Source organism: Lissotriton helveticus, chromosome 7 (assembly GCF_964261635.1).
Source record: "Lissotriton helveticus chromosome 7, aLisHel1.1, whole genome shotgun sequence".
In the NCBI taxonomy this organism is placed as follows: Eukaryota; Metazoa; Chordata; class Amphibia; order Caudata; family Salamandridae; genus Lissotriton; species Lissotriton helveticus.
The window spans coordinates 1,079,974,088-1,079,999,710 of NC_136068.1; the positions used below are offsets into that span (position 1 = coordinate 1,079,974,088).

The 25,623-nt window shown below is 47.0% G+C and overlaps 1 protein-coding gene across 2 annotated transcripts in view; it reads left to right on the top strand.

Annotated features, from left to right (window-relative positions):
• The window catches only part of ENDOV (endonuclease V), a 190,491-nt gene that overhangs the window by 16,745 nt on the left and 148,123 nt on the right, over positions 1–25,623 (top strand). For both annotated transcript variants that reach the window (XM_078654079.1, XM_078654080.1), the window contains exon 2: positions 22,416–22,587. In XM_078654079.1, the coding sequence (XP_078510205.1) occupies positions 22,416–22,587 (172 nt within the window). The remainder of the gene's footprint in view (positions 1–22,415; positions 22,588–25,623) is intronic.

A 25,623-nucleotide genomic window follows, 5' to 3' on the forward strand; every position in this document is an offset into this window, starting at 1 on the left:
TGCCCCCACGCTGATCATGACTCCTCCTATTGCCATTTCTAATACTGGTTTCATCGTCCTTCCGTCTCTGCCCAGGACTTGGCCGTCCGTGCTCAGCACCTGGTCATCGATGTAGATCACCGTGACCACATCCTCCTCTGTATCGTCGTCTTGATCTTCGTTGCCTTGACCCACATATCTCACAGTGCCTTTGGAGGCCTTCTTCCGGCAGACCTTCTCGTAGTGGCCGATTATTCCGCAGTACATGCACTTGGCGCGAAATGCGGGGCACTTCCTGTCGTGCGCCTCGTGCGACCAGCTCCCGCACCTGTAGCATGGCTTCTTGTTGCTCCCTGCTTGTTTCCCTGATGTACTTGCGTTGCTTTGCCACTTGTTGGGCCCCCTCTCCATTGGCTTCCTGTTCTGATACTCTCTGCGAGGTCCTTCGTCGTCTACCTTGTTCACCATAGCGTTGGACGCTGTTTCTTTCCTCGTTACTTCAGCACATCGTCGTGCTAATTCGGCCCTTTTGACGATGACCAACACCTCTTTCAGTGTGGTGTCTCCACTGGCCCATAATTTGTCCTGCACTGTCGTGCACGTGGTGTGCATCACCACCTGGTCTTTGATGAACTCTTCTTCCCAGTTGTCGTACTTGCACGTGGACGCCAACCGCTTCAGTGCCGCCACGTACTCCTCCACCGTTTCTCCTTGTCGCTGCTTCCTCTGTTGGAAATTGAACCTGTCCACCGACACACACACTGCTGGTCTGAAGTGTTCGTTAAGGTCGTCGAGTGCGTGCGCATACACATCATCGTCTGTGGCTGTTCTCTGTTTCGGAACTAGGCTCTTGTAAATCCTGAGACCCTCCGGGCCAAGGTTCAGTAGCAAGATGCGCTTCTTTCTCTGGGGTTTGAACACTTCTTCGTTCTCGTCTTCCAGGACTCCTATGAAATTGTCTATATATTCTCTCCAGTCCTCCCACTTCATGAGGGGTTCTCCGGGGCGAGGCAAAAACTGTACCGGCGCCATCGCATATCCAGTTTGCGCGCTCATTTTCTCTCTCTTGATCTTGGGTTGCGCACTCCCTTGGCTTCTGGGACTCCCTGGTGCGTCGTCCTGCTCCTCTTCGCTTGCTTGGGCGTGGGGACTATCTGCGTCAGCCCCCTCGGTCCCCAGTGAGTTATCCAGCGCGTGTTCCCTTGTCTTGCGGGCCGCGGTGTGGATTGGCGCACTTCCTGCTTGTCCCTGGGGTCTGTCCCCCCTTTTTTCGCTTCTCTGTGCTGCCCCCTCGGGTGTTCCCGGGCTCTGCCGCGCTCTTTAGGGTACCTGTTGTTGTGTTCAAGGGTATTCTTGACCTTCTGTCCTTTGTGTTCTTTGTTTGGTGGTCCTGGTGCCACTGGTGCTCTCCTTGTTGTCCTGTGGACCTCAACTTCCACCTGGAGAACAACAGCGACCGCAACACCATCACCCTGCTCGACAACCTCGCCAACCTCGGACTCAAGCAGCTGGTGACCACGCCCACCCACCTCGTCGGACACACACTCGACGCCGTCTTCTCTTCCAGCAAAGACATCGCCTTCAGCCACGCCACAGGACTCCACTGGACGGACCACAGCTGCGTCCACTTCACCTTCAAAAGAACGACGATCCACCACCACCAGCAACAGGTTGCCCGGAGAAGCTGGAACAAGATCACAGCCGACCAGCTCACCGCCTCCCTGAGCCAGCACCCTCCCGCCGGCTCAGCGAACCCCAGCCAGGCCGCCGACAACCTCACTAAGTGGATCAGCAACTGCGCGGACGAACTCGCCCCTCTGAGGACCCCGCCCAGCAGACCCGGCAGCAGAAAAACCCCATGGTTCACCGACGAACTCAAGAGCTCCAAGAAGAACTGCCGAGCCCTCGAGAAAGTGTGGAGAAGAGAACCAACAATGGACAACATGACCAACCTCAAGCTCGCCACCCGGAAACACCACCAACTGATCCGCGCCACCAAGAAAAATGCCTACAAGGACCGGCTAGACAACAACGCACACAACTGCAAGGAACTCTTCAACATCGTAAAAGAGCTCTCCAACCCCAACGCCGGAAACAACGACATCACCCCGTCGCAAGACCTCTGCAACTCCCTCGACTCATTCTTCCACAACAAGATCGCGGACATACACAACAGTTTCAGCATCCAACCGACGCATGCCACGACCACAGCAACGCCACCCACCACCACCCTCCGCGCCTGGACTCCGATCAGCACCGAAGACACCATCCGCACTATGAACTCCATCCACTCCGGATCTCCAACCGACCCCTGCCCTCATCACGTCTTCAACAAGGCCGACGTGGTCATCGCACCCCACCTGCGGGACATCATCAACACCTCCTTCGACACCGCCACCTTCCCGGAGAGCTGGAAGCACGCGGAACTCAGCGCTCTTCTCAAGAAACCTACAGCGGACCCCACAGAACTCAAGAATTACCGTCCCATCTCGCTCCTCCCGTTCCCGGCCAAAGTCATCGAAAAGACCGTCAACAAACAGCTGGCCGCCTTCCTCGAGACGAATGGATCCCTCGACCCCTCACAGTCTGGCTTCCGAGCCAACCACAGCACAGAGACCGCCCTCATCGCTGCCACCGATGACATCCGAACCCTGATGGACAACGGAGAAACAGCGGCCCTCATCCTCCTAGACCTCTCCGCGGCGTTCGACACTGTCTGCCACCGCACCGCGCGGGGACACGCCGGGAGGCGTCACCAGGCGCTTTATAAACTCCTTTAAACTAAACTAAACTAAACCCTAGTACAGCGCCTCGGCAACATCGGAATCCAGGAGAAGGCACTGGAATGGATCACCTCCTTCCTCGACGGAAGAACACAGAGAGTCCGCCTACCACCGTACAAGTCAGAGGCCACCGAAGTCATCTGCGGCGTCCCCCAAGGATCCTCGCTGAGCCCCACCCTCTTCAACGTCTACATGAGCCCCCTCGCGGCCATCGCACGCAAACACAACCTCAACATAATCTCCTACGCCGACGATACCCAGCTGATCCTCTCCCTGACCAACGACCCCGCCGCCGCCAGAACCAACCTGCACGAAGGGATGAGAGATGTAGCCGAGTGGATGACTACCAGCCGCCTGAAACTGAACTCAGACAAGACGGAGGTCCTCATCCTGGGCTCCTTGCCCTCCGCCTGGGACGACTCCTGGTGGCCCCCCGCCCTGGGCACCGCACCCAAACCAACGGACCACGCACGCAACCTGGGCTTCATCCTGGACTCCTCCCTCTCCATGACCAGACAAGTCAACGCCGTCTCCTCATCATGCTTCAACATCCTACGCATGCTACGGAAGATCTTCTGGTGGATCCCCACCGAGACCAGGAAGACCGTCACCCAGTCCCTCGTCACCAGCCGACTGGACTACGGCAACGCCCTCTACGCCGGAACCACCGCCAAGCTCCAGAAGAGACTCCAGCGGATACAGAACGCCTCAGCCAGACTCATCCTCGACCTCCCACGAAACAGCCACATCTCCGGACATCTGAGAGACCTGCACTGGCTCCCCGTCAAGAAAAGAATCACCTTCCGTCTCCTCACCCACGCACACAAAGCCCTACACGACCAAGGCCCGAGCTACCTCAACAACCGAATCAACTTCTACGCTCCCAAACGCCACCTCAGATCAACCAGCCACGCCCTCGCCGAAGTCCCACGCATCCGAAGAGCGACAACAGGAGGAAGGTCCTTCTCCTACCTAGCCACCAAGACCTGGAACTCCCTCCCGACCGACCTGCGCCTGACCCAAGACCACCTCGCCTTCAGGAAGAAGCTCAAGACCTGGCTGTTCGAGCAGTAACGGCACCCCCCCTCCTAGCGCCTTGAGACCCTACGGGTGAGTAGTGCGCTATATAAATGTCTTGATTGATTGATTGATTGTGGTCGTTTTGGTGGTTCTGCTTTGCTGGGGGGTCTTCATCCCACCCTCGTCGCCATTGTAGTGATGTTACTGCCACCAATAAGGACGCAGGAGCCAGTTTACGGTAACCACGTTTATTTCTATGATACCCCTAAAGAGCGCCGAGCCTCTGCTGCTTACCGGCTCTGCTCTCGCAATTCGCGCTCTTCGCGCCACTCGCACTGATGCGCGCGCAGCCAATGATGGCCGCCAGCACGTCACGTCGCCGACGTGACGTGCGTAGACTAGACCGTCACTACACAGTGTTTCAACATTCATTGCTTGGCCACTAGATACATTCATTGCTTGGCCACTAGATGGCAGTGTCCGGCAGCCAATGGAGATTTTGAAAAAGAGAAATAATGTAATAAGCAGTGGCGGCTCTCGTGATAACCTTTCAGGGTTGTTTTATGCTAAAATGACTGCAGTTCACTGCCTCGAATGCACAGTAAATTTATTGTATAAAAACAATTAAAATGTACATTTTTTGTTACAACTTAATTTCATCCAGAATCATCTGAAAATGTTTCGAAGTATGATATTTTTTAACAAAGTCAGTAGGAAGTATTGCACTAACAAAAAAGCTAGATATATGGGAAAACTGTAGAAACTAGGATGCTCTTTTACAAAACAATCTCGTGTCACAATAAGCAAAATGGGTGCAACAGAGAATTAAGACACCTCGATCGTGTTCAACAGTAAATATCGAAGACAGAGGCTCATAAACAGATAACAAATCAGGTAATATCGGATTATGGGAAGGGAACTGAAGAAATAAAGAAAAATGCTGCAACAAGCGTGTGAGTTTTGCGAAGATAACACCAACGATTTAAAAAAAAAAAATACTGGCCGAGGTGCCTAAATGCTGCATTTTACGAGACCCACCATTTCTTCTGATTACTGTCCAGTTAGTTTTCAAACCAAGTTAATGTGATAAGAAAACGAAGATGGTGCCCTCAGTCTTACTGTGAACAGTGAGACTTTGAGGGCCATATCCACCTCCATAACTTTCTTTTCGCCATTTAACGGATATGTCGGCCGCTTTTGATATCGTCAACCATAAGATACTGATTGAGAGACGAGGATTGTGGCATTGTGGGGAGGGCTCCGGTCACATCTTTTAGATAGACAACAGGCAGTGAGTGACCTTGAGGCCCTTCCTTTCTCAGAGTGGGCTAGTAAAACATGGGGTTCCGCAGGGCTCCGGGATCAGCCCAATTCTTTTTAAATTATACCTGTGCCCACTTATCTCGCGTATAAAATCTTATGGCATTGAGGTTATAAATTATGGGGACGATACCCAACTTGTTTTTTTTCTGGAGGGTAATGATGCAGTTTCTTTGGAGAAATTCCATTGCTGCATGCGGGAAACAGCAGGTTTAGGGAGAACTCATTGCAACTCAATGGGGACAAGACTGAAATACTTTGCTGTTCTGCAAACAAAATCCCTTGTCCCTTGCCAGCAAACTTCTGGCCAAGTTCTGCTAATAACCCTCCACTACCTGTTAATACAGTTCACAATTTAGGAGTAATGCTTGACAGTAATCTGCAATTAGACTCGCAAGTAGATAAAACTGTGAGTACCTGTTTTTCTCTGCTTCGTGCACTTAGAAAAATACTCCCTCTTTTACCGGACGCAGCTAGACCGCAAATGGGAAGGAGTATAATCCTGAGCAGACTAGTTTACTGCAATGCCCTCCTTGTAGGAGCCCCAGTGTCTCTGCTAAAAAAGCTGCAAAGGATACAGACTATTTCAGCTAAACTTGCATTGAACAGAAAATGCAGAGCATCGTCCTCGATGGCCTTGAAAGATCTTCATTGGCTGCCCATTGCACAGCGAGTCCAATTTAAGGCACTCGGTATCGTCTATAGGACAGCACGTAAAATGAGGCCTAAGACCCTACAGGGGAAATGTCTATGGTACTCCCCTATAAGAAACCTACGCTTCTCTACAGTCTCTCTGCTCTGTGTCCCACATGTCAAAAAGTTCGACTGGGGGGCAGATCATTTAGCTTTGCAGCCTCCTGACTTTGGAACGCTCTGCCAATAATGCTTTGACAAAGGGACACACTGTCTGGCTTTAGGAAGGAACTGAAAACAAAACTTTTCCCCAGAGCTTAATGCCAGTTATATGCTCTAGCCCAGTTACTTGCAGTGTTTTTGGTAATCTCTGCGCCAGGAGACCCGCTGGGTGGCAGCCGCGCTATATAAGAATTCCCCTACATTACATTAACACCAACAATATTGCAAATCTTTGTAGTAACAGAACTCGGCGGTGTTCTGATGACTCTTGTCCCCCAGACTTGATTACGAGGGCTCTCAGCATGGGGCTGGGTTGAGTACTCGAGTCGCAACAGTAAATGGCTTCTTTGCACAAATGCAGTATACAGTTGTGATTAAATGCTATCTGTGCTCAGATGACCCACAGGATATCGCAAACCATTGCCCATGTATATTGGCTAAAGTGTTTAAAACATAGTAACTTCTCAATTAAGGATAGTAATCGCTTGCATATTTACGAGCTCCTTGGAGAAAGGCATGTGCGCGTTAGCTTTAGGAGACCTGGCACAGGAATCGAGCTGCCCTCATTGATGTTACAATACTGCTGATGGTGGTTGCACCCACAGTGGTGATGGTGTCCCTTTCTACTGTATTTGATGCTGTCGATCATCAGCATCTTTGTTGGGAATGTAGTAAGGATATCTAACAAAATGATTGCTTGGTTGAGCACCTTTGAAAGCATTATGCTCATGTACCTGTTGGTGAATACGGATTACTGGTAAGTAACCAGATCCTTACCTCTTTTTCCACCTTCCTCGAACTGCCCTTATATTTTGAGATCATACCCAGGTGGAAATGATTGATTATTTTATTTGATCACAATTAATAATAAAGAAGAACAGGCATAAATAAGGATATGCAACACCCGTGGATTTTATTAAGTTCCTCTTAACATCGTAATCTTATAAAGTTTGAGCAGAAGATAGTATTTGAGATCGAAAGTCTGCAGTAATACCACTACCCAGCTGCAAATGATAACGTGGCATAAAAGTGTGAGGGGACAATTATGTAGCTGCACAATAGATGTCTCTGTGGGAGACACCCTTGAAGGTTGCCCAGGACATCGCCATTCCCCTGGAAGATAACCCCTGAATCTCATTGAGAATATCAATACCCAAGATTTCTAAGGATTTGATAATCGCTGATTTAATCCACCTAGGAATGGTAGATGAGGAAGGACGGAGACTCCTATTTGAATGTCCTTTAAAAAAAAACTGTTTTATTCAGACAGATGGATCAGGCTCTGTGCAATTCCTTGTTTTCTCTGCAGAAGAAGAATTAGGTTGGAATACTGGAAGGACATTATCCTCTGAACAATGGAATGTGGATGGTGTATTTGGAAGAAAGAGAGGACTGCACCTAAGGACAAACTTGTTTGGAAAGAAACACATAAAGGGAGAGCAGGAAAGTAAGGCTCCAATTTCCCCCAATCCTTCTTCCTGAGCAGGGGGTGTGAGAAGTTAGCCTGGCATATGATGTCCACTAGTTCTAGTGGGCACCTTGCACCAGTCTAATCGACCCTTATTGATGGTGATTGTAAAGTCAACCTCATAGAAAGCTATCCTAGTGGTAGCATGGACCAGCAGTTATCAGGCTAAGACTTCAGAGAGCATATTAAGCAAGTTGTTTTACCAATTATAATCCCTTGAGTACCAAATAAAAGGACACCACACAAGGTATATATCAAATATATATGGATTTATTCTAAACACAACCCCTATGCACTCTTTATGTGGTCAGAGGTAAAAGTACAATACAAGTTACTCAATTAGCATATGATAAGTTGCACAGTATACGTTATGCCTTAGGGGCCTCACAAACCATTTACTAAAACAGTGGTATAAGAACCACGTGAGAATTAGAAAGCAGGCCTGGCGCCTGTAGAATCGCTGGGGCTACTCTAAACAACCAAAGGTTAGGAAGTAGGAGGCCCACGGGAGACGCGTGCAGTGTCTAAACACAGCCGCGGGTTACCATTGACTTTCAATGGGAAACGAAGAAGTTACAAACTTATAATATACGGACACTTCCGGATGGACTATGATGGAGCCCTTTTAAACTAGGACACTTCTAGAATCAAGACCTACGGGAGCACGAGAGTACTCGTGTTACCTCACCCAGGGAAGCCGGGTGCATAGATGTCTTTTCGTGTCGGGTTTCGTCATCGTTTTCAATGGAGAGCTGCAAAGAAGTGCTGCAGGTGACCAGAGGAAGATGTGAAGTTTGTCTCTTCAGACACGAGGACCAGGAGGCGTCGACGACGACCAGGAGCTGGATTCGAGCTGTCCCATGAAGGATTTAGTTGACTGCGGCGTCGGTAATCGGACTGGACCCAACAAGCCTTGGCAAACGCAACCCATGCAGGATGTCGAGATTGGCTTTGGTGCAGACCAGCAAGGTCTGAGGAAATTCTCCTTTGTAGTGAAGTTGGAGCAAGCCTGGAGCAACCAGGAAAGCAAGTTATATTCAAAAGAAAGTCTTCGAGGGGGCTCACTATTCAACGGACTAGGAACCGCGAAGACGCGTCGAGCTGAAATGCAAAAGCGGGGCCCACGGGTCACTCGTGGAGTTGGGACCTCTGAGCTTCGGTGCAAATGGTGCTCGGGTCTGGGGCTTCAAGCACCCCAATGCACGACTTAGAGTTACCTCGTGAAGTGAGTGCAGCTTGCAAAATGCAGGATGTCCAGGAGTTCCGGTCCCACGTCTCTCGTGTCCGCCACGGTTCTCAGCTTTGCTGTGAGCAAAGGTCGGGGTCAGAGATGTCTGGAAGTCTGTGTCCTGTGTCGCAGATTCTTCGGGATCGGGTGGGAGCCACGAAAATGCAGACCGGCAAAGTTGCTGTTGGTGCCTGTTTGAACAGGGTGGTCACTCCTTGACCACAAGGGAGATGTCTTCCATCTTCCAGTCGAAATGGAATGTCAAAGGTCCAGGATTTATGTTTTAAAGTTTCATCCAGGGAAACCGAAGTCCTAGGGTCTGGGTTCCTATACTTATACTAAGTTTAGGGGCTGGACTACTCTTAAAGTCCCTCCTATGGGTGGACCTGGGAAGGGGGTGGTTACACCTCTTTCCCTTTGTCCAGTTTCACGCCAGAGCTAGGGCAGAGTGCCCCAGCAACCGGTTTGAACTGGGAAATGCATGGAGCACCTCGTGTGCCCCAGGCAGTGTCTGGAAAGCATTCACTGAATGCAGCCCTCCCTATGCAGCCCTCCCTGCTCCAATACACAAAAGCCTGTCTGGGGAGGTGCCAGCACCTCCTTGGACAGGAAACCTATTGTCCAGTCCTCCCCTGCCGGAGTTTCGTCCAGCAACTGGTGGTCAGACTCGTGTCTGTGGCAGCAGCATCCATTTTGTGATGCTGAGGCTCGGTTTAACTTTAACCGGGTAAACCAGTAACTACATGTCTTCTCCCTCTAGAAGGGTGGAATGCTACCCCCGCCACAAGAACTGGCGGGGGGGGGAGGGGGGGTAGTATTCCAAAGTGTTTGACACCTTACACGACATGTTTTGATAAAGCCAAACCAAAGTTAGCATTAACCGCGAGGATTATAATGCACTTAAGAGTATATGGTATGGCTATATCATACAACAGCTATAAGGAGATGGTTCTGAAAGCTGCAGAGGGGCTCAGCTCATGGTAGGGCACCCTCTCACATAAAACCAAGCACTCTACCTCCAGGATTGTCGAGGTCTGCCTTAGGTGTGGCTTATAGGTGTATATGTCCAACACATTTATGTGTCTATATAGGTATATAGATATATTATTTCTAAGTAAGGGGTGATTACACCTCCTTACCCAGGCTGTGTGAACAGACCTGTGGTGTCAGTTTGGAAGGCAAACCAGGGGTGGCACAATACATGCTGCAGCCCCTGGTAGGCCTAGGGTGCACCTATGCCCTGGTTACCTATGGTACACTATACAGGGGCTCACAAGGGTGACCCAGTAACCAATCCGGTATGTACCTACAGTACATGGAGTCCATTTTATAGAGAAAGCAGATAGACTGGGGCCCTGAATAGCAGGGTCCCAGGCCAACCTAGTCACAAACCAGCAAAACACCAGGAAAAAGAGTGGGGGTAACCATATAGTCAGATATCCACCTTCCTACAGAGGGCTACTTAAAATACCACTTTAACTGTGAGGAACAATACGTCTTAGATCCATCAGCAAATCCCAAGAGGGGCCAGGACAATGAATCGCCGATCTCTGGAGAAAAAAAGTCTTAATAATCAAGATGCAAGAGATGAAATTGGTAAAATATTGTTAGACCTGGCATCCTTGGCGTGGGTTTCCCCTGTATTTATACCTCTACATCATGTATTTTTGCCGTTTGTTGAACTTTGTTTTTGCTGGTCTAGATGCTTTGGGCGCTCTGCCACTGCTGTCCAGTGCCAAAGTGTTAGTGCTGCCTCTGTAAATTGTTGTCATGGATTAGTGTTTCCATAATTTGCTTATATGGTTTACTACTAGGTCCTTACTACAGTGCACTGAGTGTGTCCCAGGCCTGTAAATCAAATGCTGCTGGTGGGCCTGCAGCACTGATTGTGCCACCCACACAGATAGCCTTGCAAAAGGTTCTCAGACATGCCACTGCAGTGTCTGTGCGCAGTGTGCTACTGCCATGTCGAACTGGCAAGTGCACCTACTTGCCAGGCCCTAATCGTCTGTTTTCTGACATCTCAGTCACCCCTCAGGTAGGCCCTAGGTACCCATGAGGATGTCACCCCTCAGGTAGGCCCTAGGTACCCATGAGGGCAGGGTGCAGTGTCTTTGAAAGGTAGGACATGTTGTGATGTGTGTAACATATCCTGATAGGGAACTACAGGGAATTTCATTTTTCACTATTGAAAGGCTGTTTGTGCCATAGAAAAGAATGTGATTTAAGGTATCACATCCTATAAATATATATTTCCACTGGGACAACATTGGAAGGTAAAGTTTAGTATTCCTGAACTCCGAATATAAGGATGCATCTTCTAGTAAGGATGATTTTTATATTCTGGGTTTGAAAATGCCACTTTTAGAAAGTAGGTATTTTCTTGGTTAGCCATCCAGTGTGCCTCTGCTAGGTTTGTGTATTGACTGTCTGGCTTTGGAGTGACAGGGGCTTGGGGCTGTGCATTCTGAGCAGACAGCCACTGGGTAATGGGGGGTGAGGTGTGTCCTGGCTTTCCAGGGTGGGTTAAAGGTGGGCTGTAGACCTGGGCTGCATTTACAGTAGGGGAGGAGATTTCCTTTGCACCTGAATGTGCCTGGTCTGCCTTGGACAATGGCGTCTCCACCTCCTGCCAGGAAGCTGGGTCATAGAGGGCAGAACTGTTTTTTGCTGAACACAGACACTCTCTGCGACGAGACAAGGGAGTTTGAACTGTAAAAGGTGAGGCCCAGACCCCAGACTTTTAGAATACTTCGGGATCAAGAAGGAACCTCTGCCAAGGAGAAGAGCTGAGAAAAACTGGAGGAGAAGTACTGCCCTTTTGCTGTGTTCTGTCTGGGATTGGCCTGCAGTGGCTGTTTCTGCCAAGGAGAGAGTAAAGACTTTGCTGTTTGCTATGTCTCCTACTTGAAGAAGATCCCCACAGACTTTTGAATTTCGAGCTTGCTTCCTGTTCTGAAGTCACAGGGACACAAAGACTTCATCCCCTCTGTCGTCCTGCACTTGGAACTGCTGTTTCAGCTGCCACAGAGATAAATTGCAACACCAACATGGCGAGCGACGCCGTAACCTGCACCGAAGCCGTGGGCACCACTTGTGAAGAGCACGATGCACCAACCCGACTTGCATATTCGGTCAGTTGCCTGCCGAAGCCATAACCAAGGTTGATGCTTGCACTGGAGCCGAGGAACCCGCTCGTAACGCTCGCGATGCACCGTCCCAAATCGCACCACAGCCCCGACTTCACCAACACCGGAGTTTCATCAAGGCAGAGTAGATACTCGCTGTGGGTAACTCCCAAACCCATCAACATCGTCCCGTCATAAGAACCCGCCGCCTCGCCGCCACAGTGACGCTCACGTCACCTCCCCGGCACCAGTAGGCAAGGAACCAACGCTTCAGCCTCCCCTGCATTGCAATAAGGAACAGATGCCTCACCTCCCATGCGTCGCAGTAAGAAAACGGGGCCTCACCTCACCTGTGGTCATAAGGAACCTACACCGCCCAGCGCCAACAAGCATCACCCCCCTGACACTGTGCACCGCCTTTGCTTTCACCATTTCCAAGATACTGTTCTTTGGGGTCTGTATGACTCCGGGCCCAACACCGTGTACCTCGCGGTCGGCGCCTTACTTTGGGATTTTCATCTGTCACGACATTGTGATAACTCCAGGGGGAGTTATTTGCTGCTACAAACTTGATTTGCGTGAATAACCTATTTTTGAGGATATCGTAGTATATGTACTGTGGATTTTTGTCGTTTTGGTCTTATTTAGTTGAGATAAATATTACCTATTTTTCTAAGCTGGTGTGGTGTCCATTTGTAGTGTTTCCACTGTATTACTGTATGTGTGCACCAATTCTTTACACACTGCCTCTGAGATAAGCAGTCTGTTTGTGCCAAGCTACCAAGGGGTTGAGCAGGGGTTATTTTAGAAGTGCATCCCCCTTACCCTGACTAGGAAGAAGGGTCCCTACTTGGACAAAGGTGCGCACCATTGCCAACTAGAGACCCCATTTCTAATAAACATTATCACCCTTAAAGTTTGTCTTGCAGCCCACTGGGCTCTAATGGTAGAGTGTGCCCTGGCCCACAGAAAGCTGTCCGTTATAAATTTAAGAATCTTGACTGGGTCACAAGGTATTTGGAGAGAGATCCTTGTCCCCACAACAGGATTCAAAATAACACCAGTCGCAGGTGTAAGATTCAAGTGTAGGCAGCTTTCTGAAGAACTGTGTACATTCCGCAAGCTCTTTTGAACACCATTGACCCAAAAGGTTTACCCTTTTAATAGCCATGCCTCCAGATTTAGCCATCCTGGGAGAATCTGGGCATGGGATTGAAAGGCTCAAAGGCAATGGATTGGTTGATGGATGGGTGGGAAACCACCTATGGAGTGGATACTATAGTCTCCTGGACCATCCATGTTCCACAAGCAAGACCTTTGTGTGGTCCTTCCGAATTTTCTTCAGTATTCTGGATGTAAGTTGGAAAGGGGAAAACCGCCTCAAAGTAACCCAGAGGCCAAGAAATTGAAAAGACATGAAATCGGCCATTCTGTCCTGCACAGTATTAGGCTGCTGAAGTGAGGGAGAAGGGAGTTTGAGTCTATGGCAAATAGATCCAGCCAAGGCTGACCAAACCTCTGAGTGATTTCCTGAAAAAGTCCAAGGTGATTTGCATAGAGAAACCAATGAGGGAAATCTCCAACTGAGAAGGTTGGCAGGCCCATTCTCCTTCCCCAGAGAATACACTGTTGAGAGAGAGAGAGCGAGAGAGAGCGGAGATTCTCCTCTGCACAAAGACATATCTACAGAGAAAGGAGAAACTGTCCATCCATGGTGGTTGTGATAAGCTCGTACAATCTGGTTGTTGTTATAAATACAGATTGCTTGACTCTGGACCAATGGAAGGAAATGCATTAGCGGTCTCTGGCTAGCCTTCAATTCCTTTGTATTGGAGGAAGTGGGCCACTCCTTTCTGGTCTATAGCCCTGAGGTTTGGAAGTTCCTAGAACTGCACCGTACCCCACTTTTCTGGAATCCCTGGAGAGGATGTATCCTGTCCAGATATGTTGGATTGGTTCACTATTGTAGATCTAGGCCTATGCATGGAGTCAGTGGAATTTAAGCCATGTTATCCTGAGGTGCAGGATCCCGGTGTTGAAGTAGATGATGAACTAGAGGGTATCAGTGAAAGCAACCCCAAAAGTGAATGCCATCTCTCCCTGACGTCTGAGCCAGAGGCTTCCCGAGGCCCGAGCTCTCCCCAACAGGTAAATAAAATTAGAAATGTATTTCTATTTGAATTCAGCACTCAGAAAGGACTGTCCTAGATCAGTGTGAAAAAGTTGTCCAATAAACTGGAGGGTTTTAGAGGGAAGTAGGTGAGACTTGCTGTGTTTCAAGAGGAACATTAAGCTACGGTGGGGCAACTCTTTACGCCTCAGAACCAAGGTACTGGTTAGTGTAAAAAGACAATTGGTTCAGCCGGAGCCAAATAGGTATTGTATTAACAGTTGTTTAGTTACCGTATAATCATGGTAGGAATTTCTTATATATTAAAGTATGGAATTACAAAACAACATGGTTTGTTTCTATCGTTTGGTAGATACATTAATATTCATGTAAGCTGTTTCAAAAGTGCAAAGTGAAGGAGCCTGTGCAGTGCATCAAGTGAAAAGGAGTAAATAATGACATACAAACAAGAGCAACAATGTATTTCACAGTCAGTACATAGAAATGGAATGGTGAGCCTGTCCCGGCTATTCACATTTGAAAGTCTTGGTTTTGAAGGGCAATGGATTAAAACTTCAATGTCTTATGTCAGACTTTGTCATTGGTACTGGCAATATAATTCAATCGTCAAAGTTTCGACCCTTAAGAATTGTGGCACTTATCATAATGGGTCTTCATCAGGACTGGGTGAGAAGCAACCTTGGTTGTAGAACATGTAGTTGGACTTTAGACCACATGTGTAATAGAGATAATACCCTCTAAGTGACTCATCTGGATTTGAATGGTGCCACTTGATTTCAAGTTGGAATACATTTCATATATAGTGCCTGCTGAACTTATTGGGTCACATATAGACAGCTGGGATGCTTGCCTGAAAATGGAGTCCTCTATGGAGAGTGACTCCTGAAATATCCAAAAAAACATATATCAGTTGGCATGTGTATGAAGTGAAATACAGTGGGCAACAGATTACTTAGTACCCTCTATTGGATACTCACTTCGTGTTTTTAAACAGTGCGATTTAGAAGGTGAATTATATACTTTCATTTCCTTTGATTCTGGTGAGAGAATAATTAGAAATTAATAAATGGGGGCAAGGAGATGATTTGTCCATGTTAACAATGGCCGTTCGTCGCTCAGAAGATTCCTTACCTCAACCACAACCTACTATTTTTAGTTCGCTGGTAGAATGTAAGATGAGTAGCATCTAAGGGCCACTAGATAAAGAGAAAGCAGTGGCACGCCGTATCCGCGCGCACGCTACCGGGGTCAGTGATTTTCCGTCTACCAAGATGGTTGATGACATCCAGGCTTTCTTTGCCTCAAATAAGCCTCAGGGATTATGTTGTAGGGGAAGTTACGCAGTCCACGATATATTTTATTATAAAATATATAATGTTTATTGAGAACAACAGAGATAGGTTGGTGTCCCTCTCCAGGCTAGCAGGCAACTGCCCCAAGAAGCCAAGACGTGGAACACTACTACAATGAAAGATCTAAAAGGACACCAGGCTAGCAGGCAACTGCCCCAAGAAGCCAAGACGTGGAACACCACTACAATGAAAGATCTAAAAGGAACACAGCCTTTAAAGGGAAAGCACAGCATAAGTACAATGAAAATACAACAGATTACTCAAGGGAGTTAAAATGTATCACCATATTTCTGCAGTGGCTGCGCCGAGGAATAGTTACAGCCTTATGACAGATGCTTCAAAGCAACAATGCATCTATATGCTTATTACGGAAATGGTATTACATATTTTTCTGTAAAAGCAACAGTAAATCCATAGAAAGTTTAAAAGAATATAAAGTTAAAATGAATAATTACAGTATAGCACCACATCACTATTACTGTTGCAGTCTCATGTCAAATGTATAAATGCAATAATAAGTCGTATATACTTATTACACATTTTTTCACAAAGGCACCGGTGAATATATAGGCAATGCAGTCATTTGTCATTCCTTGCTTTAATGTGTAAGAAATTCATACCATGTGTATACAGTTACTAAACAACTGATAATTCAAGCGGAAGCTAGAGTAGGTTGCACACTTGCTGGACGTTCTCCTCTGCCTTATGGAAAGAGTAAGATGCAGTTAGCCAAGTCATCAAGATAGGGTTGTACGTGAAATTCCCTAGAAGGTAGGCTACCCACCAACGGAGCTAATAGTTGGTAAAAACTCCTGACACTGAAGCAAGATCAAACCTCATGACTCAAAATTAGGAATGCTCTCCCTTCACTGCAGATTGTAGGTACCGCTGGTGAGTGACATGAATAGGTGCATGAAGACAAGCATCCAGCATGTCCAAAACTGCCAAATAGTCCCCATTGCTGGTTATTGGAAACGTTTTGAGGGCCGCCATCTTGAAATTTGGATTAAGAATAAATTGGCATACCATCTTCAGGTCTAAAACTTGATGGTAATGCCCTGAAGCTTTCTGACAAGGAAAATAATGTAATAGTGCCACTTAAACCTTACGTCTGAAGGAACTGCGATGACTGCCATTTTTTTCCCTTCTAATAGCAGTTGAATTACTTAGAGAAGAATTTGTTGTTAGGAAGGATCCTGCGGAAGGGACGTTGTTGTGTATAAGATGGAGATAGATGACAGGATACTTCTAGTTGATTACATGTAGATTTATTGTAGGACACAGCCGAGTACACATCTCGCCAGCTGACCAGATCCATCAACTGACACACATGGAACCCCAGGGGATAAGTTAGAACACTCACAGGTATTCTGGGAGACTAAGGATGTGGAAACACTAAGGAAGGGCTAATAACTACAGCCAGCCATATTACAAGAAGAATCAATATACAACACATCTTCCTCCTTTAGAAAAGAAATGAAACAAACATAAAAACGAGCTTAAAGTATGGGAAATAGCAACAATAACATTAAAGACAGATAGGAGGTCTAAGACAACGTGAACTAATTTTAGTTCATGAAGGCAAAAGAGCATTTTGGGGCAAAGAGTGTAAAAGTGAAGTGTGAGGTGAGACACAACACTTAAAACAACTAATAGGCATCACCACTACCTACTCCCCTTAGACTGACAAAACAGGAAAAAGATAGTGCACTCCCTCCAATCTGTCTTTGACCAGCAAAACAGCAAGAGACAGTCCACTCTCTCAAATCTGTTTCCGTCCACCAACACTTTACGCTCTGAGTTGAAGATAGAGAGTTCAACATACGCCTTCGTGCTTTATAGATACCACATTCTTAGATAAACTTTGAAGATTCCAAACGTAGGTACTCCTGAAGATTACCAAGTGCAGTATCACAAGCGATGTAAATAAATTCATTTTCTCTTCTTGAAGCTTTCACTTCAACAGATGGATTCGTTCATCCTTGCTGTAAATCTTGGAACCTTTGTCCAAAATACGGGTTTTCCGACTTTGCCTCCGTTGTGGACTTCTTGTCCAAACTCTGACCTAGGACCACAGTTCCCGTTGTGGACTTTCTGTCCAGACTCTCACTTGGGACCTTTGTCCCCGTTGTGGACTTACCGTCCAGAGTCTCACCTGGGACCTCTGTCCCCATTGTGAACTCACCGTCCCGAGTCTCACTTGGAACCTCTGTCCCCGTTGTGGACTTACCGTCCAGAGTCTCACGTGGGACCGCTGTCCCCGTAATGAACCTATCGCCGAGACTCTCACCTGGGACCACTGTCCCCATTGTGGACTTACCGTCCAGAGACTCATGTGGGACCAGGACCTTTGTCCCTGTTGTGAACTTACTATCCAGAGTCTCACCTGGGACCTCTGTCCCCGATGTGGACCTTCCGTCGAGACTCTCACCTGGGACCTTTGTCCCGGTTGTGAACATTTTCTCCATCTTGCAAACTTGACTCCACTTGCATGACCATTGTCCATGCTCTGTTTCCATACTTTGTTTTCTTTTACTTCTGTCCCCTCGCTTCTTTGGCTCAGTTATGGACTAATTTTGCTCTGCACTTTGGTTTTCAAAGGTTACACGCACCGTTAGTTATTGGCAATTTGTCCTTAAATTCTCTGTCTTATAGATCCTAAGAAACGTTCTTGTACTGAAATGTCTCTCACAAAACTACAATATAATGTTCTTAAGTTCTCTGTGCTGATCCTAGTTTAAATAAAACAATCCAAAAGAAAATACTTATTACGTCCACAAGATGGCACTGTTGTGAAGGAATCCACTCCAAAAACTGTCTTCAAATATAATCTTCGTCCAGTTTGAACTAAACACTAACGATGAATATGGCAGCACAAGAAATATATTCGCAATGGTTGAGGCTTAATTGCAACAGTTCAGCACGCACATGCCAAAAATAGAAAACAAAATGCGAATGTGCTCGCTTACCTAAACTTTCAGCATGAACATTGGAACTCAGCACATTCTAGCCTAAGCAAGCTCAATATTTACATTTAGGGACGTGCGCTGTCTCTTGAAAATGACAGAGATGGAGTGTGAATAAAACCCTTGGTCTTCGCTCGCTCAGTTCGCGCCTCACACACTCGAGCAACAGACGTCTTATGGAAGAGATGTCTTCAGATCTTTCGTAAATTCCATTCTGTAACCTGTTGAGGCAACTTCCAAGACCCAGGCTGATACTGAGTGATGCCACCCCTCTTGGAATAACATGAAAAGGCAGCCTTCATGAGGAACTTCGTCAGTATATGCTTTGTTTGGGAGGAGGGTGGAGCGTTAGTAGAAGCTGGTTAGAACTAGGATTTGTCAGTCAGTGGAGGCTCCCGGCCAGAACCCCCACCAGGAAAAGGCTTGATAATAGTCTTCGTAGCTCAAGAAGAAAAAGCCCATCTGAAACCAAAGCCCCGTCCTCTAGTAAAGGACCAGACTACAGTCATCAGCTGTTTATTTTCAGTGTTTTTTTTTACCACGTCCTTAGGCTGTTGGCCGAAGATTCTGGATCCCTCAAATGGTAGTTTTATTATGATCACCTTCTGACCAGCATCAGCTTTGCAGGAGTGAGAACAGACGTAGCTCAATATAGCCGATCCTGGTAATCAATGGAAATATACAAAATAATCAGACTTGGTTCTCCATCAGAACGAGGGAAGGAGTCCAAAACTTTGTGCATTTGTTCCATAAGGGTTTGAAAATCTTAGCACAGACTGGTCTGCGTAAGTAGTAGAGGCATTATCCCTGAAGTTGGATGCAGCATAGAACCCCTTGATCTTCTTGTCCAAGGGATCCCTAGGAGGGCATCCTTGGAAATTACAGTGGTCAGTTGTAAGCTTATCAACCTTTATCGCCACTCAAAATGTATTCAAAAATTTCTCCAAAGAGTAACACCTAATTACAAATCTAGGAAAAGACGCATTATCCACCCCCTTCCGCTTGTGAGTTAGAATTCGACGAGTGGCCCCATTTAGGAGAATATATTCTGGATCCATAAGCTAGTACTGCTTAACAAAATCATCACCCTCACCAAAGGGAACAGGAGGTGGAAAGTTTAAATTATCGCTTAAATGCTGCAAATCGCAGCCTCCACTGGGCCTTGAATAAAGCAACCCCTCCTGTCTTCCTCATCAGGGTATAATCAGTTGTCTCCTGCGTTTTGGTGGTTTCAGGTGAACTTGGAGCTATAGAAACACAAGCAATCACAGCATTTTTGCCAGCCTTATTGGGCAGAACAAAGCAAACACAAGGAGATGATGAACAGAGTGCTGAAACTTTTCAGACACTCACCCCCAGTCACAGATCTGGGTAGAATCCATCATCTTTCGTCAGCTCACTTCGCCACCTCGGTAAAGACTCCGCTATATGCAAATCAGTCTTGACCCTGTGCCTCATGGGAACAGTCCAGCCCAAACTGCCAAGCAAGGTCTTCCCTGAACCGGAAACAAGCTTCCCAGTACTGGTTTCTGGGTAACACCCTTCATCAGTCAGGCTAGCTTGACTCCAGTGGCAAAGTGAGCCATGGACCCACGTCTGGGTATAACCTGCCAATTTAGGTCGAACAAAGCAAACACAATCAGTGGAATGTAGCTCAAGTCCCTTTGGTTCAGTGAGCCTTAGGATCCACATCTTGGTGGATGGAATTGATTAATGTATCCCCATCACTTGCATTTATGTGAGTTAGAGTTCCATTCAGGAAGCCATTCAAGGAATTTCTATTTGTTCCACGAAACAAGTAATGTAAAGGTGTTTATTTCTGTCTGTGTTAAAAGCGTCTTGATACTGACTGGTTAAGTCGCACTTTAAACTATATGGAATTTACAGTATGTGTTTTTCCTTGTCAGCTATGCCACTTTTATCGTTCTCTGCCCCCTTACTTATCCAGGATGGGTTTTACCAATTTTTTCATCTTTCGTTTGATTTTGCTCCGCTGTGTACTTTCAGGCCGCTTTTATCAGTTTCCCTGCTATATACATTTTTGCTTCATTAGATATTCTGTAAACGGTAGGTGGAGTACGTTTTGGGTGGTTGGGCAGCACTCCTAGGTAATGCTTCAAGTTTACGTCGGTCATAGGATCAAAGTTATACTCTGAATCACAGTTTAGGTTTTTGTGTACTACAGCTCCATAGGACCTTTTTCTGAATTGCTGTCTAAATATTGTGCAATCATTGGAGTCCAGGAAAAGACCTGTTCGAATCTGTGGTTATGATTGCCTGTGGGAAAATATCATACTGCTGCAAGTGTAGATCATTGAATTTTTCCCTATTGAAATGTGATCTAGTGTCTGTTTGGTGTTTTTTGATTTCATCAGTGTTTTATTGTCTTTATATTGCGTTTATTAGGGGCCTGGATTTAGACCCATTTTCTGCACGGAATCTGCTCTTCTTTTAGCCTCTGAATTCCTACACAGTACTGCCGAGGAGGGCAGGACCATGGTGTTAGTGCTGCTGGACTTGAGTGCAGCCTTTGATACTGTGTCCCATGCTCCACTACTGAGTCGGCTATGGATTCTGGGCATCAGGGGAGGAACGCTTGAGTGGCATACTGACTTTCTCCACAACCGTACCTTTCAGGTATTCCAGAAACTCTGTACCACTGTAACCTTTCCCCTCCAGAATGGAGTGCCACAAGGCTCGGCGTTAAGCCTGACCTAGTTCCAATTTTACATTCACCCACTGCCAGATGTAATTGAGCAATATGGTGTCAGGATGGTGTCCTATGCTATATACTCAGCTGATCCTTACCCTGACGCAAAATGACAGCAGCACTGCACACAATAAACAAAATTGCATGGCAGACTTGACTAAATGGATGGATCTCAGCTGCCTACGACTTAATGCAGAGAAAACAGAGATCGTAGTGGTAGGATAACAACCATCAATCTGGCCCCTTGCATGGTGGCCCAAGGAGCTAGGCCCCACTCCAGCCCCCAAATCCAAAGTAAAAAACCTTGTCTGCTGGTTCTCCTTTGATAGTCAGTTGGCACAACTGTTTTGGTGTCCTGAAAATGCTCTGGAATATTCGGGGGCTTCTTCCATAAACAGCTAAGAAAACTATTGTCCAGGCCATAGTGATATCGCGGCCGGACTACTGCAATGTGTTCTATTAAGTGCGCTCAAAAGGCAGACTGAGAAAGCTCCAAAAGAGTACAAAACGCTGCTGCCCAATTGCTTTTGAACATTCTGAGACTCCCCGTGTGTGCAACTTCATCGGCTCCCGGTCAAGGAGAGAATATCCTTTAGAGCATTATTCTTCCTTCACAAATTATTCCACCGCAAGGGGCCTCGTTACCTCTTCCCATTGATCAAACATACCTCCTTAATTGACAACGCAGATCCTCAGGCATTGCCTTGACAGTGATTCCACAGATTAACAGAATTCGTCTTGGTGGCAGCTGCATCAGATTTCTGGTTGCCAAACTATGGAACTCCATGCCTCTGTACCTTACAATGGAACTGGCCAAGATCTTGTTCCGAATAAAACTAAAAATCTGGTTCTTCAAGCAAAACTGTCAGTAGGCCTAGGGCAGGGCCCTTCAGTTGTCTGTGAGGCATCCTAGTGCAGAGACACTCCTACTAGAGTAACCAGGCGCTTTACAAACCACTAACACAACATAACAAGTGACTCCTCTCAGGGTTCTTGGTGGCATATTACTATGGTTAAAGTATAGCTGCATGCCAGCATTATACATATCAGTTATGTTCTCTGTTTTCATGAGTTGATAGTCTTTTCCAGTAGTCTTTTTCTCGTGTGCCTCTCTTATGTTGCTGTACATTGTACTTGCTTAGTATTAGTTGTGTTATGCTTGACCTGCTTGTGTAGACATCTACTAAATCACTAATAAACTGCTCTCGCACACCACAAACGCAGTTCTTGCATTGGCCACTAAATGCTTTTTCTTATCATTTCAGCCCTCCTTTTAGACCATCAACTTTATTTTTTCTTTTAAGTGATTTAGCTTTCCTTTGGCTTGCGGGGTGTTTACCAGATTAATTCTGAGAACACCTGGGCTTCATTTTCGCTACCTGAAGTTTGTTATTCTGAATGTGGCTGTGACGTTTTTAGTAGACGGAGGGATACATTTTTTTCACAGTTAATATAATTCTGTTCCTTTGTTCTAGAGAGCAAAGCCAGCTGAAGGCTCATGTAATCACTGGTGACACTGAAGAGTGGCAGAGGAACCCTGGCTTCTCTGGGCTGCAGCGAGTTGGAGGCGTGGACCTGTCCTTCATCAAAGGGGATGATGTGAATGCATGTGCCTCACTGGTTGTTCTTAGCTACCCCGAACTGGAGGTAAGGGGAACCTAGCAATGCCCATTTCCTGTGTACAGCCCCATTGTACTTGCACACCATCATCCAAGCTGTGACCTTTTCACAGAGGCCTGTCCATAAAGTTTGCGTATTTTGCTATAAAAACGTGGAGTGATGTTATGATTGTAACATTGTTTTTGCAATGTCACTTGTCTGGTTCCCTGTTTGAGATTATAGATGTTGTGCTATTGAAAGAGGCAGACATACACACCACCCCCTTTTGTATGCTCTAACCTTTCCCAGTGTTTTTTAAAAGGACACATCGCTACCACTGTGAGCAGCCAACCAGCGCCTTTGGCTTTGTACAGAGGGGGCTAAGTTAAGGGCCAGGCCCTCTACCCAACCTACCACGTCAGGCATTCCTCACAGTTTATGGCCTTCAGCAGTGCACAGTGGGAGCTGGGCAGAGGACCTGGTCTGCCATCAAGCCAACCCCTTCTGCTCAGAGCTTTGTCTGTGCACAGCTGGGTTTACCATAAGACCTGATCTGCTGTCAGGCCAAGTGCAGTAGCCCTATTAGTCAACCGCTGCTGCGCATGGTCTTAGGGTGTGGCCTGACCCCTCCACCCAACCGTCTTCCATCTACTAACCCATCTGTGCTCTAGACCAAAATGCAGTGGAAGTTTGGCACAGGGCTGTGGCTGCCAAGCTCTGTGTGCTCATCCTGTCATAGGTTAACCCAACCATGCATGGGTTTCGGCTGTGCACTGCAGGTGTTGGGGACGGGTTTGTGCCCTGCCCCCTCCCGCAGCCTGTAAACTATCCCCACAATGCACTTGCATCAGGTATGCACAGGATGGATTGGAAACATGGACTTGATTTTTGCTTGTGGTCAGACATTTGTTAAAGTGCTTACCTTTGCCTTTGTTTTTTGTTTTTTTGATCAGCGTAAAACATTTGGGTTGGAATGAATTCAAGAGTTTGGAACCTCTTCAGTCCAGAATCAATCACATACTTAAAATGTCCGCTTGCCAGACTCACTAATCTTTTATGACTCGAGAGTCGCGCTTCCATTTTGGCTTTTTAGGTCTCGCCTAGTGTCGCAGCGCATGTGTTGCTCGCTCTGCGAGATTTATTGCCATTGAGTTTGTTTCGGAAGTGAAGTGGAAACTCCGGCCATGCTTTTGATTGGCACGCGTCATCCTTTATAGTAAAAGCTGACCTCTGATTGAAAGTGAGGCTTTTTGGTGAACGCCCTATCTCCTTTAGACCCCACCCACCCGGACTGGATCGTTAGCTTGACGGCTGTTGTGACTGTATTTCTATCTATAGGAGGCATGTAGTGACGTATCATGTTTCTGAATTCTTGTTTTCGTTATGTGTTATTTTGCCCTGGCCAATAGGACAGCAGTGGCGTGCTTGTTTATTTAATTACCTGGTGCCGCTCGTCATGGGGAGCCGCGCGGATCGGGAGCAGCTGCAGCGGATCAAGTCGGGTATCTCGGAGATGGCTGTCAGCGTGATACAGACAGGTAGACATTAACAACTCTATCACTTCACCACCCCCTCCCCATCTCCCTGTGTACACCCCGCCTCCCCGGCCTGTCTCTCTAATGCAGCGGCTTCATTTAGCTCTGCACGGAATCTGTTCACATTTGCACATGAGGACGCCGTCATTTCGGTTTCATTTGAAATTGCTCGTTTACTGTCGCTGCGATGACAAACTGGAAAGGCTGGAAAGTTCACTTCTCATTTCTGTCGAGATGAGGTTTCCGGCTTTGCCGTTTTCGTAGTTTTGTCGCATTTCTGCCACCGAGGGGGTCAAGAGAGCCATAAGTGCTGTGGCTAATCCGACGCCTGACACCCTACACTGTCATAGGCTCCTCGAGGGTCCTGCGGGCCTTCACCCCCTCAGTACGTCACGACTAGGCCCTGCTGCTTGTCATGAGCGCGGTGCATTTTAGGAGGGGGTGTGAAGAGCGAACTTTGAGACTAGGCTCCCATGGTGGTAGGGTTCGAAGTGTCCTTCATTCCGGACACCACCTTAGCTCTCTACCTCACAGCCGTACCCTTATAGAGATGACGAAACGTTAAAACCGGCGTTACTGGCAGGAGGGGCGAGGTTGGTATTGTTGATGGCCTTTCAGCAGGGTGGAGTTGCCATTCTGGCATTTGGATGTAGGCTGCAGGCGAGGGGCTGCTTTCAGGGCCGGGCACAGGCTTGAAAGTGCTGCAACATAGTTTTAAAAAAATGTTTTAAGTGCTGTCATTTGCACCGTATTAACTTTTTTTTCGTTTGGTGGTGGCGGATAAGGTAAGGCAATCTTCATGGCCCAGCCAGGACGGACGACCTGGCTTTGCTCGCTGGTGCGCTGCAGTACGGGGCTGATTTGAATATGTTTGCCAGGGCTAGTAGGTTACTAGCCCAGTCCTGCTACTCTGTGGGCTTGATGTCAGTGTAATGAATGACTAGTTAACCACGTCGAGGCCCTCCCGATCTTTTATGGTTGGTTGTATGTCACAATATTGCAGTCAAACTATAAACCTAAAGGTACATTGTGGCCATATAATAGCCAGCCATCAGTATGTTTGATTTTTGAGTGTGATATTTTAGTACAACACCTTGTGGTTAGGTGAGTACTATTGCGGACATTTCTTTTATTATTTTTCTCGTTTCTGTTCAGCTGATTTCACTCTGGCCTTAAAGAAATGGCCTATCTAACCGAACCCTCTGGACACCCTACATTACATGCAAGGTAGCATTCCCTGAGGCGTATACCAGTGAATATAGCAAGCATACTATCAAAGTTTAATGTCAAACATAACATTACACACCCATCTGATTCTGGAGAATGGCAATTTTCTGACTAAGCACCTAACCTCACCAGAAAACCCACTGGTAAATGAGTTCCCCAGTCCCCTTGCTGCGTGGAAGGGATTGTGCTGTGAAAGATCGAGCAGCACCAGCAGAGGGGTATGTCTTCCCTATGGGCTATTAGTATTGTAAATACCAATGCCTTGTATTTATGTTTTAAAACGCAAAACATGAATAGAAGGCATTGTCATTTACAATGCCAA